The sequence below is a fragment of the Panthera tigris genome, chromosome C2 (assembly GCF_018350195.1).
Source record: "Panthera tigris isolate Pti1 chromosome C2, P.tigris_Pti1_mat1.1, whole genome shotgun sequence".
Taxonomy (NCBI): domain Eukaryota; kingdom Metazoa; phylum Chordata; class Mammalia; order Carnivora; family Felidae; genus Panthera; species Panthera tigris.
Window position 1 is genome coordinate 119,386,399 of NC_056668.1, and position 16,195 is coordinate 119,402,593.

Consider the following 16,195-nt stretch of genomic DNA (forward strand, 5'->3'; position numbering starts at 1 on the left):
TGCTTATGGGGCATTAATCACTGCAGATACAAAAAGGAATGAGAAAATGTTCCTCCCTCAAGGAGCTCACAGTCTAACAGAAGAGGAGATGTATAGTCAAAAAATCCTGATATATTATCATCAATGTAATCAGAGAGGTCTGAGTGAAAGCCTGTGGGAGCCCCAGTGAAAAAAATCCTCTAGTTAGAATACAGGGATATACACAAAGAGGAACTATTTGCATTGAGCTGTATGCCCATTAGGACTGTGTTTGGCTGCATATAACAGAAAAATCTAAATAACCATGGCTTAATCAAAATAGAAGTTTTCATCTCATGTAAAAGAAGTCCAGCATTAAACAATATAAAGCTGGTAATAGATTTCCATGATGTCATCAGTATTTCTCTGGTCCTTCTATCCTTCTCCTTTATAGTCCTGAGTATACAGCTTCTGCCCTCAAGTGTACCTTATAGCTTCTATATGGCTGCTGGAACTCCAGACAGCTCATTTAAGTTCCAGGCAAGAATGGAGAAACATCAAATTTCATGCTGTCTTTAAGGAGCTTCTCTAGAAATTCTACCCAACAAACTTTTTCCATTTCATTGGCCATTCAATCTGCTGAGGAAATAGAACCTCCTTCTGTTGTAAGGAGGAAAGGGAGACTGGATATTGGCTAGGCAAATACTAGCAATCTATTCCACAAGATTTAAAGAATAAACAGGTCTCCCTGAAAGACAAAGTAAGGAAGGACATCCTCAGTAGTGGAAGTAGAACATTCAAAGATAAAAATCTGTGAAGTATTTGGTGGATATGGGAACTGTGGCAGCCTAGAAAGGCCTTCCGTGTCAACCTTAGTAAATCAACCTTGTTTCGTTGTTGTTGTTTTTTTAAGTCAGTGGATTTTCTAATTTTGGGTATGTACTGTGGTTATTGTTCATAGGAACCCTTTTATCTGGATGGACTTCTGTGGAAAAACTAAAAGAGAAGCAGCTTAGCTCAAGATGAGATCAGAGGAGAACTATGATAACCATAGGGGAGAGAATGGTAAATGCTAGAAGAGACGTAAATAAAAGATAAATGGGATTTCAGAGGCAGTGACAGTTGAGCTGTGTCAGAACGGATTTAAGATTTCCAAGTGCCAGCTGAAAAGAAAAGTTGTTCAAATGGAGGGAACAGCATATGCAAAGGCCCAGAAACATAGTGATACATAAATGGGAATCGTTGCTTTATTTTATTTATCAGGAGCTAAGGTTTGTGAAAGAGTGTGGGGAATAAGATTGGAAAAGTAAGTGAGATGAGATCAACAGAGGGCAATGAAGTTCAAGCATCAAGAATATATGAGACCTGAGTCTGGAGCCATGTACATCTCAAAGGCAAAATCACACAGAAAAGGTAAGTCCATTACTCAGTCACCTTTGGACCTAGTCTCTGGTGCCTCCCCCACCAAAGCAACTGTAACCTAACTCTCTAGGACCCTAGTCACACAACCACTTAGCCCTTATTCCTGAAGTCCACCAACTCCAGAAATTAGGACCCTGAGGACAGACAGTGGTCGTCTATGTTCTCCCTCCACTATGGAGAGCCCTCTCTCCGTCTCTATTTTGGGGTTATCGATGTGGCAGATGCTTTGGGAAAATGATTTGCAAACTGTACAAGGCTACCCGTAACGGGTTGGAACCAGCATTTCTAAACAACAAATGAAATGGAAGAGAAGCAGTGTATTAGTCAGAACAGGATAGACTATACCATGGTAACAAACATTTTCCAAATCTCAGTGGCCCATCAAGCAGTTTATTTCTCTCTCACTTAAAGGCCACGAAGGATGTGGATGACTCTTTACAGCCACTATCCTCCACATGACAATTCAGTGATCCAAGCAGCTTTGATCTGTGGCTCCACTATCTCAGCCTGAGGCCTCCTTGGGTCATGGTAGCAGGGAAGAAGTCAACAAGGTTGCATGCAGGCCCTACAGAATTATGGCTTGGTCGAAATAGAGGTCTTCAGTCTATGTTTCCATGTAAAAGTGACACTAGTCACTTAGAACCATACACATCGGCTAAAATTAGTCCTATAGCTACCCCCACCCCTCCTTCAAGGAAGCTGATATACCTACTTCAGGTACCTGAAAAAGGAGGAGGATTGGATATTGGTGCACACTAGCCATATCTAGTATAAGCATAACAGAAGACAGATGGAATGGAATGGGGTAGGATAGAACAGGGTAGGGGATAGGATTGGATAAGGAATAGGAATAGATCCAAGTGCATCGTAGAAGTATTTTTAGTGCTATATATGTATGATTGAGCAGATGTTAGGGCATGTACTGAGTGGCAATTGTAAAATGTATTTCCGGGTAGGGGGTGGAGGTAAAGAAAAAAAAAAATTGAAAGTGATTGCATCTGAGAGAAAAATGTGCCTGGAGAGGAGAATGAGATTATTTATGACACGTGACCCTGTAACAACAAAGAGCTATCCTCTTGTATCTCCTCAGTCAAAGGAAATAAAGCTTCTAATGTCTCCTGAACGGGCTTCATTTTATAGCTCAAAAATAACCTAATGTCACATACCCTGATGCCCATACCTATAACAAACTCAGTGGGTTACAGCAGCCAGAATTTCTGGGGTAGGGATGGGAGAGGGAGGGAGAGAGAAAGAAAAGGTTTTGTCTTCCTCAAAGTACTAGGTACTTTAGGTAACCCAAAGTACTAGGTACTTTAGGTAACCCAAAGTACCTTCCACAGAACATGCATTCTACTGAGTCTGCTAAAAGGTCAGAGAAGGTGTCCTTAGAGTATGGGAAGGTTAGAATGGCCTCAAGGACAACCAGGGCCCAGAGAAACAAATGTGATGATGAGAAAGAGCTTCTCTAAGGTGATCTTAAAGCAAGCACGTTCTGAGCAAGCGCCTCGTTCTTACAGACAGGTCATTCCTGTACTGTTAGGGTCCTATTAGGACCCTCACAATGTAAATGCTCCACAGAAATCCTGCTGTCAGGAAACAACGAGCAATGCCTCCCTGGGCACCCTGTGTGGGGGCACTGCTCCAAGAATAGAAGGGAATCTTCTGAGAGAAAGTTTGCAATATTTGTCTCAGGGCTCCAGCAGCCAGCACAAGAAATATTATGAACTCTGCAGGATATGTGGTGGGTGTTTCATGAGTAAATTGACTTGGGGATGTTTGAAATATATTACTAATACTCACAAAACTCCTTAAGGGATACAGTGAAAGAATAACAATAATGTTAACTAATATTTATTGAGTGCTTATTATGTGCCCTAAACTGTGCTAAAAATTGTATCTATTTTCATCTCACTTAATCTTCTTCCCTGTGAGGTCACTATTGTAAGCTATTTTCATTTTAGGGATGACAAAAATGAGGCTCAAAGAGTTTAGGAAGTTTTCCCACTCATAGATAATAAGTAGCAAAGCTCTGATTCACACCCAGCCTGTCTTTTTAACTACTATGAAAAAAATTAAAAATGAACCGAAGACTTGGGATTTTTCAGAAGAAGCAGGATGTTATGGGCCAAATTACTCCTAAAAAAAAAAAAGATATATTGAAGTCCTAACCCCTCGTACCTTGAAATGTAACCTAATTTGGAAATAGGTTCATTGTAGATGTAATTAATTAAGGTGAAGTCATACTGGAATGGGATGGGTCCAGTTTGCTTATAAGAAAACTTCAATCATGCGAAGTGACAGGGAAAACAACATGGGAAGATGAAGTTAGAGATGGGAGTAACGCATCTACAAGCCAACAAGCACCAAGAATTGCTGGCCCTAACCAGGGAGAGAGGCATGGGACAGAGCCCTCAGACAGCACCAAGCCTGCCAATACCTTGATCTCAGACTTCCAGCCTCCAGAACTGTGAAACGATACATTTCTGTTGTTTAAGCCACGTGGTTTGTGGTATTTTGCTATGGCATCCTGGGAAACAAATACACAAGGTAATTGCAATCGCTAAATAGTTACCCAACCAACACCTAACATAGCACCATGTGTCTTATTAGAAATGAGAAAATCAAGGCATAAAGAGTTGGAGACTTTTGCTCGAATTGAGAAACAATCACAGCAGCCAGAACCTCAGCCATCTGTATTTGGTGTCTGCTATCTCCCTTTCCATGAAAGTATTGAAGGTAGTTTTTACTTTAACTTCATGCTCTGAGAGTCGTGACCCATAGGCTCCACTTGCCGATACAGAATGGACTGTTCCTATTTCCCCAGGGGTAGAAGATGAGAACAGTTATGCATTCCCAAGGAATCCCTGTCCATGCTTACATGGAGACCAGTCCCCCTCAGACACACACTCTTCTGGGACTTGAGAGAGGGCTAGGGCGGGGCTGGCCACCTATGTCTTAAATGTGAATTCTGGGGTAGCCAGCTGAGGCTCCAACATTCATAAAACCATATGCAATCAATGCTGGAGGAAGAAATCAAGTAGAAATTTCCCTCCAAACCAGAGTGAAGACTTGGAATGCTGGAGTAGAATTACTTCTCAAAGCCCAGTTCTCTGACACACCGCCAGGGAAGTGACCCATAAAGGTCTGTTGTCAAATCATTGTGAGCTGACAGAGGGGGTCTGGATCTGGGTGGCAGTTCCTTTAACCAGAGGCCACTAAAAGCCAAGACCTACTCCATGTGAATAGCAGCAACATTTTACTCCAGAACTCTTTTCTCTCAAAACAACTTGAGCCAAATGTAGCATTCCGTGTGGCACAGTGGATTTCAAATGCATGTGATAGTCAGAAAAAATCACTGGAAATCTGTTGATCTCCTGTGTCCAAAGAGAAAATTCTTGAGGACACAATAGTAGGGGAAAAAAACAATAATAGAGTAAAGGTGATATAAATATTATTATTATTATTATTATTATTATTATTATTATTATAATACTATGCAGTTCATAGATGTGGCACCTCCACATCCAGAGTCCTTCATGAGACCAGATGCCATTCTTCTCTGCATCACTTAGACCAGTGGTTTTTAGGGGATTGGTAAATGCAGATTAGTAGAACTCCCACCCAAGCAGGTCATATTCAAGGACCTGGGAATCTTCATTTTAACAAGCAAAATAGGAAATTCTGGTGCAAATGGTCAAGTAACCACACTTGGAGAAACCCCAGGTTTAGACTTTTCTTTTCTATTAAGAACTAAGACTGTGGATCAAATGAGCTCTCAGGTTTATCTCCAGCCTCATGATTCCAACATTCCCCTTGTTTATCTGATGTCCACTTGCCCTACTTATGTTGGTTGCTTCGGCATCCTACCACTCTTGTCTTTCCTTTAAACTTTCCACAAACTCCACCGTCCTTTTTCTGTCCCTGGATTGTCTGTCTGGAACCAAAGAACCAAATAGAATTATCTTAACATTTGATAGGTAGATCTTAGAGATATCACTGAGAAAACCAACTTCCAATACAAATAGTGTGAAAAGTACCCCACTTTATCAGCCTTTAGTCTGTCCTCATTCTTAATACTTAATTGCTCCTGACCAGAGTTTCCTAGCTCAGGACCTCTAGGGGAGCATGGATGCATTTCAAGACCTCTGGGAACACTTTGAAATGTCATGTGAAATTGTATGCAAATGATGAGCATGTGGGCAAATTTTCAAAGCTCTCAGTCCAAGGCCAGGAAGGTGAAGAACCACTTCTCCATTCTGGGAGAAGCATCAACAGCAGTCTTTCAATCCCTCCAAATGCCTACATAAAAATAGGCAGAATAATTAGATAATAAAACCAAAAATCCATGGACACATTCAAATCAAAACTAGTTTTGAGAAAACAAGTTTTCTCAGAAAGCCCAAGTTACAGTGAGTAGAGACAAACCACCATTAACACAAGTGTCTGTGAAATGGGGAAAAGGAAGCAATTAGGGTAGTATGTGATGGACCTGAAAACAGAAGAACTCCTAAATAGTCAATAGTATTTCCTGAAGAGGGTAGCTGGGCTAATTTGATAAACATCTCTGAAACTGGAGTGGGAGTGGGGGTGGGGGTATTGCCCTCTCTACCAGGAGTAAATGAAAGGTCCCAGTAAGAAGGACTGAAGGGCTGGAGCAGTCAGGAGCTCTCAAAATGGATCCACCAGGGTGCCCTTCAAGATCAGGGTCCTGCACTCAAGAGTAGCTACCCGGAGTAAAATCAAAATTGAGCTGGACAAAGACAATAGTGACGAAGGAAAGACAAGGTCCAGATCAGCTGAGGAGGAAAACAGATGAGAAAATCTCATGCTTACCACTATATAAGAACAACAGAGGAGAGAGCCCTATGAAGTTGAAAAAGCTTTCCTGAATACTGCCTCCTTCTATAAGTTAAGGAAAACTAATTTTAGATTAAAAAAAAACAACAACAAAAAAGTACAGAAGTCAAATCCCATAGAGAGTTATTGTAAGAAAAAAAGGAGATAACAGAATAATATCCCTATTGACAGTCAAAGCATGCCAGAGGGACATGCCACAACTAGGTCAAAACTATAATATGCTATAATAAAACAAGTTAAAACATTAAGAAAATGATGACATAAAGGAACAACATGAATCAGAATTAGAAAAAAACCCTGAAAGTAATTTAAAATGAAGAAAAAGCTCATATCAGAAATGAATAGTAAATTAGAAGAAATAAAAAAGTAAATAAACACAACAGATAATACCTTAATAGTAGGTTAAAAGAAAGAAAAAAATTTTACATCAAACAGAAATGAAGAAAAAGGTAAAAAGGATTCAAGGGAAAGTGACAAATATCGAAGATAGCCAAAGATTAAACATCCAGAAAATAGGAGTCTCTGAGGAAAAAAAAGCAAAGCAAAGAAACAGAACAAGTATTAATGCAGGATAACTTTGCTGAAATACAACACATTGAAAACATTTGGAACTACCTATTTTAAAGATCACACCATGTACCTGAGACTATCAACCTAGAACAACCAACATCAGAAAAAATTTACTACAATTAATGAACTTTAAATTAAATGTCTTTTTGGCATCTAGAAAAAAAGCCCATGTGGTTTATAAAGAAAAGAAAATTGTATTTGCATTATGTTTTTCAGTAGCAACTACTTATGTCAAAAAAAAAAAAAAAACTAGAAACATATGTAAGATAATCAAATAAGGAAAGTGATAAACCAATCATTTTGTTTCCAGAAAAACAGAGTTTCAAAATATAAAAGGCACAATTTGGTATCAGTATTCAAGAACTCAAGAATTTTTCCATGAGTTCTTCCTGAGGAATCTAATAAAAAACAAGCTTCAAACAATCAAAATGACTAGAAAAACATTGACATAAGGCAGGAAGGTGAGCATTAAGTATATAGTTACCCAGGGAGCTAGGACTAAACAAGAGCTAAGAGAGAGGGTGTAGATGTAATGGCTATATGATCTGACAATGTAGATATAGTATAACTACATAATAGTTGCACAATAGGGTTTTTTTTTTTTAAATGAGAGATTAGAATATAGGGAGGATATGCAGAAGTTTTTTAAAGTATCATGTAATTTTTATGGTGGTTCTATCAGTATTATTATTATTCTGAGACTACTATATATTTAATAAAGGATAAAACAAATGAGTAATTATGGACTATTCTAATTCTACCATTCCTTATGTCCTTGAGAATCAGAACTTGAATCTTGAACTGGAATTGGACGTATCCATAGTAACTCATGAGATATATAACCAGTGGCATGTTGAAGCTGGTCTGCACTAACTGGTGAGAACAGATTGTACACATCTTGTCCCAACTCCACATTCAGGGACTTCATGTTGACATATTGAAATCAGCCATAATGGGAGTGTTTATACCATGGAAACTGGGAAATGCTACAAATCTAGCTTTAAAAAAAAAAAGAGTCAGTTGTTGAACACTTAACAGTACCTCACTATAAATTGTAACCCTTGGCACCCAGATTTTGCTGTTAAAATACCATTTCTCACTAAAAGAAATCAGAGAATTTTGGAGAAATGGTTGGTCTGAGGTCAGAAACAAGCAATGTTCAAGATGAGCCTAGAACAAGTTGTCATACAGATGAGAAAGAAGCTATCTATCAAAGATACTGGCATCATGTCAATAGGACTCAGCAGTCAGTTTGAAAAGACTCCCATTGACCAACTATGGGTCAGTTTGCATTTCAACAATGATAATAATTGCAATCAAATTCATTTAAATTCATTACTTTATAATGATATTTAAACAAAGAATCAGTCCTTTTCAGAGGATGATAACCAAACATCTGGAAAACTGATAAATAGATGGAATAAATCAAGCATTTATCTTGTCTTTCCTATTTTGACTATTCACTGAATATCTGAATAGAATAAATGAAAAATGTCTCTTTATAAAAGGATTCTACTAATAAAATAATAAAAAATATATAATTAGAATTTCACTATTTGCAATCCCCAGTGAGCAAATAGATATAGGTATTACACATTAGAGGCTGCTCAAATCACACAAAGAGGCACAACCAGATATGAGGTGCCTTTCTTAGTCTTGCCAACGGGATGGAAGAGAATCTGAATCCAATCTCTGGATCCAGCTAGGAACTTACAGGAAGTACCAATGGCAGAGGAACATGCTGGGCAGCACCTGAGTTTGCAATCAGCAAAATTCAGACTATGGGAAGTCCACAGGTCAAATTGCCTAGATTCTTCAGCAGATAAATTTTAAAGAAGTTAAAAGGGTGGAGGAGGAATCTACAGATTAAAAGAAATAACACATTTAATGGGGCGCCTGGGTGGCTCAGTCGGCTGAGTGTCTGACTTCAGCTCAGGTCATGATCTCGCGGTTCGTGAGTTCGAGTCCCGCATCGGGCTCTGTGCTGACAGCTCAGAGCCTGGAGCCTACTTTGGATTCTGTGTCTCCCTCTCTCTCTGCCCCTCCCCTGCTCATGCTCTGTCTCTCCCTCTCTCTCAAAAATAAATAAACATTAAAGGGGAAAAAAAGCTCAAGGAAGTGATTAGTGTACAAATCAGGATTGTAGTTCTTTGTAGGGAGAGAATGGAGTTTGCATTAGGATGAGATACCTGGAAGGGGCCTCAGGTCTGGGTAACAAAATTCTGTTTCCTGGTCTGGGTGATTTCCTTGCTTTATAATGATCCATTAGGCTATATATTGGATTGGTGAGGTTTGATGTATCCCTTTTCCATTCTACAATATAAATATTTTGTTACATAATAATAAAGTTCCTGCCCTCAAGGAGCTTAGAGGAAGATGGAGATGTAAACAATTAGCTTCCAGACAATGTGATAAATGCTCCCAGAGACATAGATACACAGTGCTACAGAACAGCCATGGAACTGAAGCAGCTCAGCATGGCATGTCTGAGAAAGTTGCTGGGAGAAAGGGACATACCAGCTTGGCCTTGAAAGGAGAGCCATTCACCAATTAGACATATGAGTAGCAGAGCTCAGAGACCAGGCCGAAGGGGGATACGGTCACTCCTTGCTGGCTTCTTGCAGGCAATTCTGCTTATGCATCAGGTGTTTATTCTAGCATTTGCTGCTTTCTTTCTGCCCCAGCAGTTGTCTAGAGCAATTTCCTTTAAGATGGTAAAGGTTAGAATTGTCAACCAAAGAAGTATATGTTCATCTGTGTAGAGAAAGAGGGTTTCTGCCTTTTATTTTAAAACCATAACTTCATGAATAGCCTAGTAGAAGGTGCCATCTTGATAGCTTGTTCTTGAAATAGAGTGACTGCTGCAAAGACAGGATCTTACTCCTATGTTCTCTGAAAGTGCCTGGTACAAAATTGGAAGTCCTCCCTCGAGGTAGAGAGAACAGAGAGATGAAATAGCTCAGAGAAGAAGTCTTCTTTTTTGGGCTCTTAGAGCCTTCCTCCAACCTGAACCTCCAGCCAGCTCTCTGCAGAATGGCTCATCGCAGACTCACCCAAAATGGCAAGACAGTCAGTGTTCAATTGTGAAATGTGATATATGCAAAGGAAAGAAGGAAAACACAGTCAATTTGTTAGGCCATATTTCCTGGGAAACAAAGCAGAAGGGGTGTAATTTGTATATTAGAAGCAAAGAGTGATAGGATATGTAAAATTTTGTGTATCCTCTACTAGCTTTGTTCATGGATGCTGCGTGGGACTCAAATAACAGTGTGGGACTCAGAAAGTCAATAGTAAGTAGGACCTGGTTTTCTGCAGGCATGTATGGGCTTAGAGGGCAAGGTTGGCTTCCACTACAGGATGTACTTATCTTTCCCCACCCACCTGTCATTGATCCCTGACTATCTGATGGCAAGCCAGAACTGGAAGCTAAATGCACCCTGGAAAAGGAGGTAAGAATAGAAGAGAATTGAAAAACCATCTGTTTATACATTTCTTGATCTGTAAAATGGGACTATAGCTCCTACCTACAGTTGTAAGGAGAAAATAAGACATATGGAAATGTTTTATAAATGAAAGAGCACAGAGTATATTCTTGAAAAGCCTATAGAGAGCTAAATGCGTTTTTGTTCTTGACACAGCTGTGCAGTGATGAGTATTTTATTCAGATAGCAAGACCACTTGTCAAACTTATACATACAAGCACATGCAAATGCTCCCAATATACACAAAGTCTTCCTACACAAGCTCAGACATGACACTTCATTAATTCAGTCTCAGGTGTAACATCATCAAGTCTTCATCTTTTTGAGCCAACTATCCGACCCATCCCCCAGACAAGATGGAACAAATGGCAAAGGTCATTACATTAGGTAAGCCTGGATTCTGGGCCAAATGGGCTTACCTCATAACTATCTTCACCCTAAAAATGATGGCTTTGTAGATGTAAGACACTATGTTCTTTTTCTTCCTATTTAAAATTTGAATCTCCTATGGAGGGTAACACTCCAGAGAGAATCGTGTTCCAACCTTGCCTAATCACCAGTCATCTGGGGCGCTTAAAATATAGACTATCTGTAAAATACAGAGTCCCAGGCCACTTCCTAGACCTGACAAATCAGAATCTCCAGGGCAGGACTTGGAAACCTGAACTCTTAAATTTTTTTTAATGTTTATTTATTTTTGAGAGAGAGAGAGAGAGAGAGAGAATGAGTTGGGGAGGAGCAGAAAGAGAGGGAGACACAGAATCCAAAGCAGGCTCTAGGCTCTGAGCTGTCAGCACAAAGCCTGATGCAGGGGTCGAACTCACAAACTGTGAGATCATGACCTGAACCAAAGTCGGACGCTTAACCAAATGAGCCATCCAGGTGCCCCTGGGATATCTGAATTCTTAACAAATGTCCAAGATGATCTTCATGATGAGGCAAGTTTAGAGAAAGCCAGGATAGAACATAGGTCTTCAGGACTCTCAGAGATTTTTAAAGAGGTCCAGAGAGAGGGAGTGTGTTAGTCTGCCCAGGCTGTCATAACAACATACCATAGACTGGGTGGCTTACACAACAGACATTTATTTTCTCACAGTTCTAGAGGCTAGAAGTCTGAGATCAGGGTGCCAGCATGATTAGGTTCTGGTAAGAACTCTCTTCTGGGCTTGCAGATGGTCACCATCTCACTTATGCTCACATGACCTCTTCTTTGTGGACATTTAGAGTGAGAGCAAATAAACGCTGGTATTTCTTCTTATTAGGGCAGTAATCCCATCATGGAGGCCACCCTCATGGCCTCATCTAACCCTAGTTACTTCCTAAAGAACATCTCCAAAAACAATCACATTGAAGGTTAGGACTTCAACATATGGATTTGGGAAGAATGCAGACATTCAGTCCATGGTAGGGGGCAACGGGGCTTAGTCTCCTCAAAGGGGCAGATACTCATTTGTAGAGCTGCATCTTTGCTTGGGGTTTTGCATCTCACTAGTCTAGGTAAGACCATGTCATATGAAGCATATGAGCAGGCTGTACACTCATTAGTTTTGGCAACTTACAATGGGTAAAACATGAGGATTTAAAATAATTAAAAACAAACAAACAAAAAAGAGAAAGAAATCAATGTTGCCGGGTATTTTAGATGTTAGTTCAGTTAAGCATTAAATTTAGCTCTGGACCTTCTGATAGCTCAGGCCAAAAAAGAAAAGGGCATCTGTTAATTGTCTTCCTTATTGCATGTGTGTTAACTCTGGATGGAATTCCAGCTTTTACTTACATCTCCTGAACCAAACTGCTATTCCCAAACCTATGCCCTTTAGATGGGAAAAGTCATTGTTTTCTTCCCCCCAGAGCTTCACATTTCATCTCGATACATTTCTAGCTTATTAGAGAAGCAAAACTAGCTGTACCAAAAATACCCAACAGGGAATCTCCCTCCCCAAACATATACTAGAACTTGATGAAAAAAATAACACATTTTGCGAAATCAGCAGCATGGGTTTTTTTTTTGTAGATCAGAAGAGTTTTCTTACTCTTTAATAATTAAGGTAACCCTGGAGATCCAGCCACTTTCCAGACAATGCTCAGCAATAAAGAACTCGGAAAATCATGGATTCCTGAATTCCAAATCAGCTGTCCAATCAGATGAGACCTGTCATTCAGTGTCTCTGTAGCAGAAGAAAGATGCCCCGTATGATGGAAATGTCCTTGATCACAGGCCCAGCGCTGCCATTAACTATCTGGCTGGGTTCCATTGAGCAATTCTTTTCCCCTCTCTGAGCCTGTTGTCTTCATTAATTCAACAGCTATTTCTTGAACATCTAAAATGTGCGAAGCACTGTATCCAGGTGAACAGAACAGGCCTGCCCTCAAGGAAACCACAGTGTGGACACCAGGGAGCTTTCCATTTTATAATGCAATTAATTGTCCATGTCCTTGTGTGGATGCCTCACCAGTTTGGCACATAAAACAAAAACGTGAGCGTATGAAGGAGCAAATGAATGAGTAAGAAACCAGATTATTTTTTAACCACTTCAGTTCATGCCATTACCAGTCTTTTTTCATGGTCCCCTCAGTCTAATAACTCAGGCCCAAGAGGTCCAACTTCAACGTAACCTTTCTTAGCCTCTTATCCTCAGAAAAACCTCGTTCGTTGGCTATTATCTGCCCCCTTCATCTTCTCTTGTCACAGTTACCCAGGATCTACTTCCATCACTCATACCACCCCAGAATAGTTTCCTATATCAGAAATTCAACAAACATCCACTGAGCACAGGATATATGATAAGCACTGGGCAAACCAAGATGTTTGACATAGATTCTGCTGCACGTGCACCATGGCTAGGGGTGGTGCTTTGCACATTCCGCTCACTGCCACACAGGGTATGCCTCATTCCTTTGAACTCACAGCTACTGAGACATCAGAGCAGCAAAAACAACATCATCAGTTTCCTAGAAGAGTCATACATCAATAAATTCTGCCCAACTGTCACCTACCACCTCACACTAGCTGCCTATACAACAAAATTTGACCCAAATAGCCATTTTTGATGTAGGGGTACCTTAAATGTCCCACCTGCTAACTAGCCTGTGACCCCCAAGGCCACACCAAATGCCTGGAGTGCCATTTTCTCCTCTCTACCCTCAGTTCCATCTCCCCACTATTATCTGAACAATGATCAAGACAAAAGTTTCTCAGAAGCATTGCTTAGAAAATAATTACTTAAAACAAAATAAATAGCATGTGAATAGCACATAGAGTTTAAAAACATTTTTGCATAATGTTATTTCCCATTAATATTCACAACAATACTTGAGGCTCACAGAGGTAAATAACTAGACCACAGTTCACACAGTCAGAAAGTGGCAGAGACGACAGTTATGCCAAGGCATTGAGAGTCAAAAATCCCAGAACCTATCCAAAAGAGGCCAAATGGTACCCCCTGGGGTCCAGGCCTCACATTCACAAAAAGCTAAAATTTCACCTGTAAGTGTTAGCTCCAGTAACATTACCCATAGACTTAAAGAGATACCTCATCAGGATTAAAAGAAGAAAATGTCCATTACACAATTCTAAATTTGTGCCTTACTTTTGTAACATTATTTTGGTGTTATATAATTTAATTTTTCAATATTCTGAGAACCTCAAATAGAGAAAGTTGCCCAGGCTTCTGAAACAATTAAAGCCTTGACAAATCTCTTCAGGTTTGTTTTTGTTTTTGTTTTTAAATTTTTTTTAACGTTTATTTATTTTTGAGACAGAGAGAGACAGAGCATGAACGGGGGAGGGTCAAGAGAGGGAGACACAGAATCCAAAACAGGCTCCAGGCTCCAAGCTGTCAGCACAGAGCCCTAGGTGGGGCTCAAACTCACGGACCATGAGATCATGACCTGAGCCGAAGTCAGCCGCTCAACCGACTGAGCCACCCAGGCGCCCCTTTGTTTTTGTTTTTAATATGACATCTCTAAAAATGTTGCATACTTACTGTCACTTTTCCATCTTGAAATAAAATTGGCTGGATTTTCCCTGATTTACATTACAGTTATACATCTATCTTACCCATCTCACCTCCCTACAAAAGTATTTTTTGCTCACCTGTTCACACCATAAACCCTAATAAGACCATGTATCCTCACGTGCCCCTATGTGAGAAGGTCTACAGCTCATCAGCAGGGATAAGGTCTGCAAGCGTTTCTCTCTAGAGAACCAGCTGGTCACATGCATGATTCTGCCCTGCTCATTTATCTTTTGCTAGTGATGATGGTGGCAGATTCAAATAGCAATGGGAGCTTTTGGATTACTTAATATCATTATATCTCTAGGCTTCCATTCATTCATCCATACAATGAAGGAAATAACAATTTGTAATGAAAATTAATGGAAGACCATCACAGGCTTTCCAGAGTCACAGACATACTCAAAAAATGTTACAGGGAATGCCAGGCTCTGAACTTTGACATCTTCCCTGGTCCTTCACTGAGCACAACAGCTGCCCGTGTGAAAGGAATTGTCAAGTTTTCCATTTTCAGTTGGAATTACAGATGCTCTTAAGCAGCTCTCCTTGCATCATAACTAGACTGTGTTCATGAGTATCTCCTGTTTCATCACCACTTTGATGGGGAAGGATTTGAAGCCAGAGGCAACAAGATTCCTGGCCTCTGTAGGCTGCATCTCCCTCTGCTGTCACATGCTCAGGCATCACAGGAAGGACAGAGTGGTGTCCAGATATAGATGGGTTCCAGGAGAGCCATCTCCAAGGTCCTCTCACATCCTTAGTGCCTGGGGATGACTTCAGATTTTCACAAGCCAAACGAAGTTAACCGCTTTCCATTTTTTCCTTTTCTCTATTTATTATAGCTTTTCAGAAAGTTGATGAGGTGAAATATTCTCCAGCAGAGGAAATAATATAAAGCTTAAAAGTTGTGTCTGATGGAATGGGGAAATAATTCCACTACTTTCCTTTGAGCAAAAAAAAAGAAATAATAAGGCAACCTGAGGCAGCCTCTAGGGGTTTTACTATTGCTAGATTGGAGGGAAATATAACAGCTTTAGATGAACAGGGTTTTCTTTTAACTTGTTAGAGCACTTTGGGATGAAGAGATAAGAAAGACAGGTGCTAGACAATAGAATGAACTTGGCACCAGCTTATTTACATAATTTTGTATAGAAGCGCATTGATGTATGAAGTATAAAGTGCCTGTGTTGAATAGTGAAAATAAAGTATTTTGGAAAACAATCAATGTTCACTACCCAGTCCTAAAGTGACTGAACATTTTATGAAATACCTCTTGCTTCTTTGTGAAAATTACTGGCGGTTTAAGCTGTGTGTGCAGTTTTAAGAAAACACAATCTTTTATGCTATTGTTTTAAGATAATTCTTAAGAATGCATTCTCTAAGCAGATGAGACATTGGTGGAGGGAGGGGAGGAGAAGAGGAACATTCACCCCTCTCTCTGATGTTGGCTGGCCCAGTCCCCATTTCTTCATGATTAAAGACCTCCAGGAGGGCTGGAAAAGTGTGTGGAGCAAAGATTATAAACAGCAATTTTTGCAGGCCAAATTGCCTCCTAAATGAGGGAGTAGGGGATTTAAAGGTGAACATAACTGTCTCTTTCACTGCATGCAAAGGTTTGTGCTGTGTGAGAAACTAAATTCTAACTTCCTTTTGGCAAGTATTCCTTAACAGGCCTTACAGATATCTGAAACCAATTTTAACCCACTCTGGTCCTCCGTTGACCACCACGTTACCTGAATGGTGCGGGCCAATTTCCCGGCTGCTCACCAGTCCGCAGGCCTATGGGGTGAGTAACTGCCCGGAGTGGGCCGGGCTTGGTGAATACCGATGAGCCCAGGAACCTCAGGGCTATTACTTCCCAGCGTTTAAAAGCGTTTTAAAATTCACTGC

The 16,195-nt window shown here is 40.2% G+C and overlaps 1 protein-coding gene across 16 annotated transcripts in view; it reads left to right on the forward strand.

Annotated features, from left to right (window-relative positions):
- SLC9A9 (solute carrier family 9 member A9) overlaps positions 1–16,195 on the forward strand; it is a 763,188-nt gene that overhangs the window by 669,076 nt on the left and 77,917 nt on the right. For 11 of the 16 annotated variants that reach the window (XM_042998717.1, XM_042998715.1, XM_042998713.1 and 8 more), the window contains one exon: positions 15,986–16,091. The exons of 3 other annotated variants lie outside the window; for them this stretch is intronic. In XM_042998717.1, the coding sequence (XP_042854651.1) occupies positions 15,986–16,091 (106 nt within the window). Of the gene's footprint in view, positions 1–1,221; positions 2,619–10,038; positions 10,720–15,985; positions 16,092–16,195 lie in introns of those variants that run through there. 2 more of the 16 variants (XR_006222103.1, XR_006222100.1) reach the window with 2 other exon arrangements.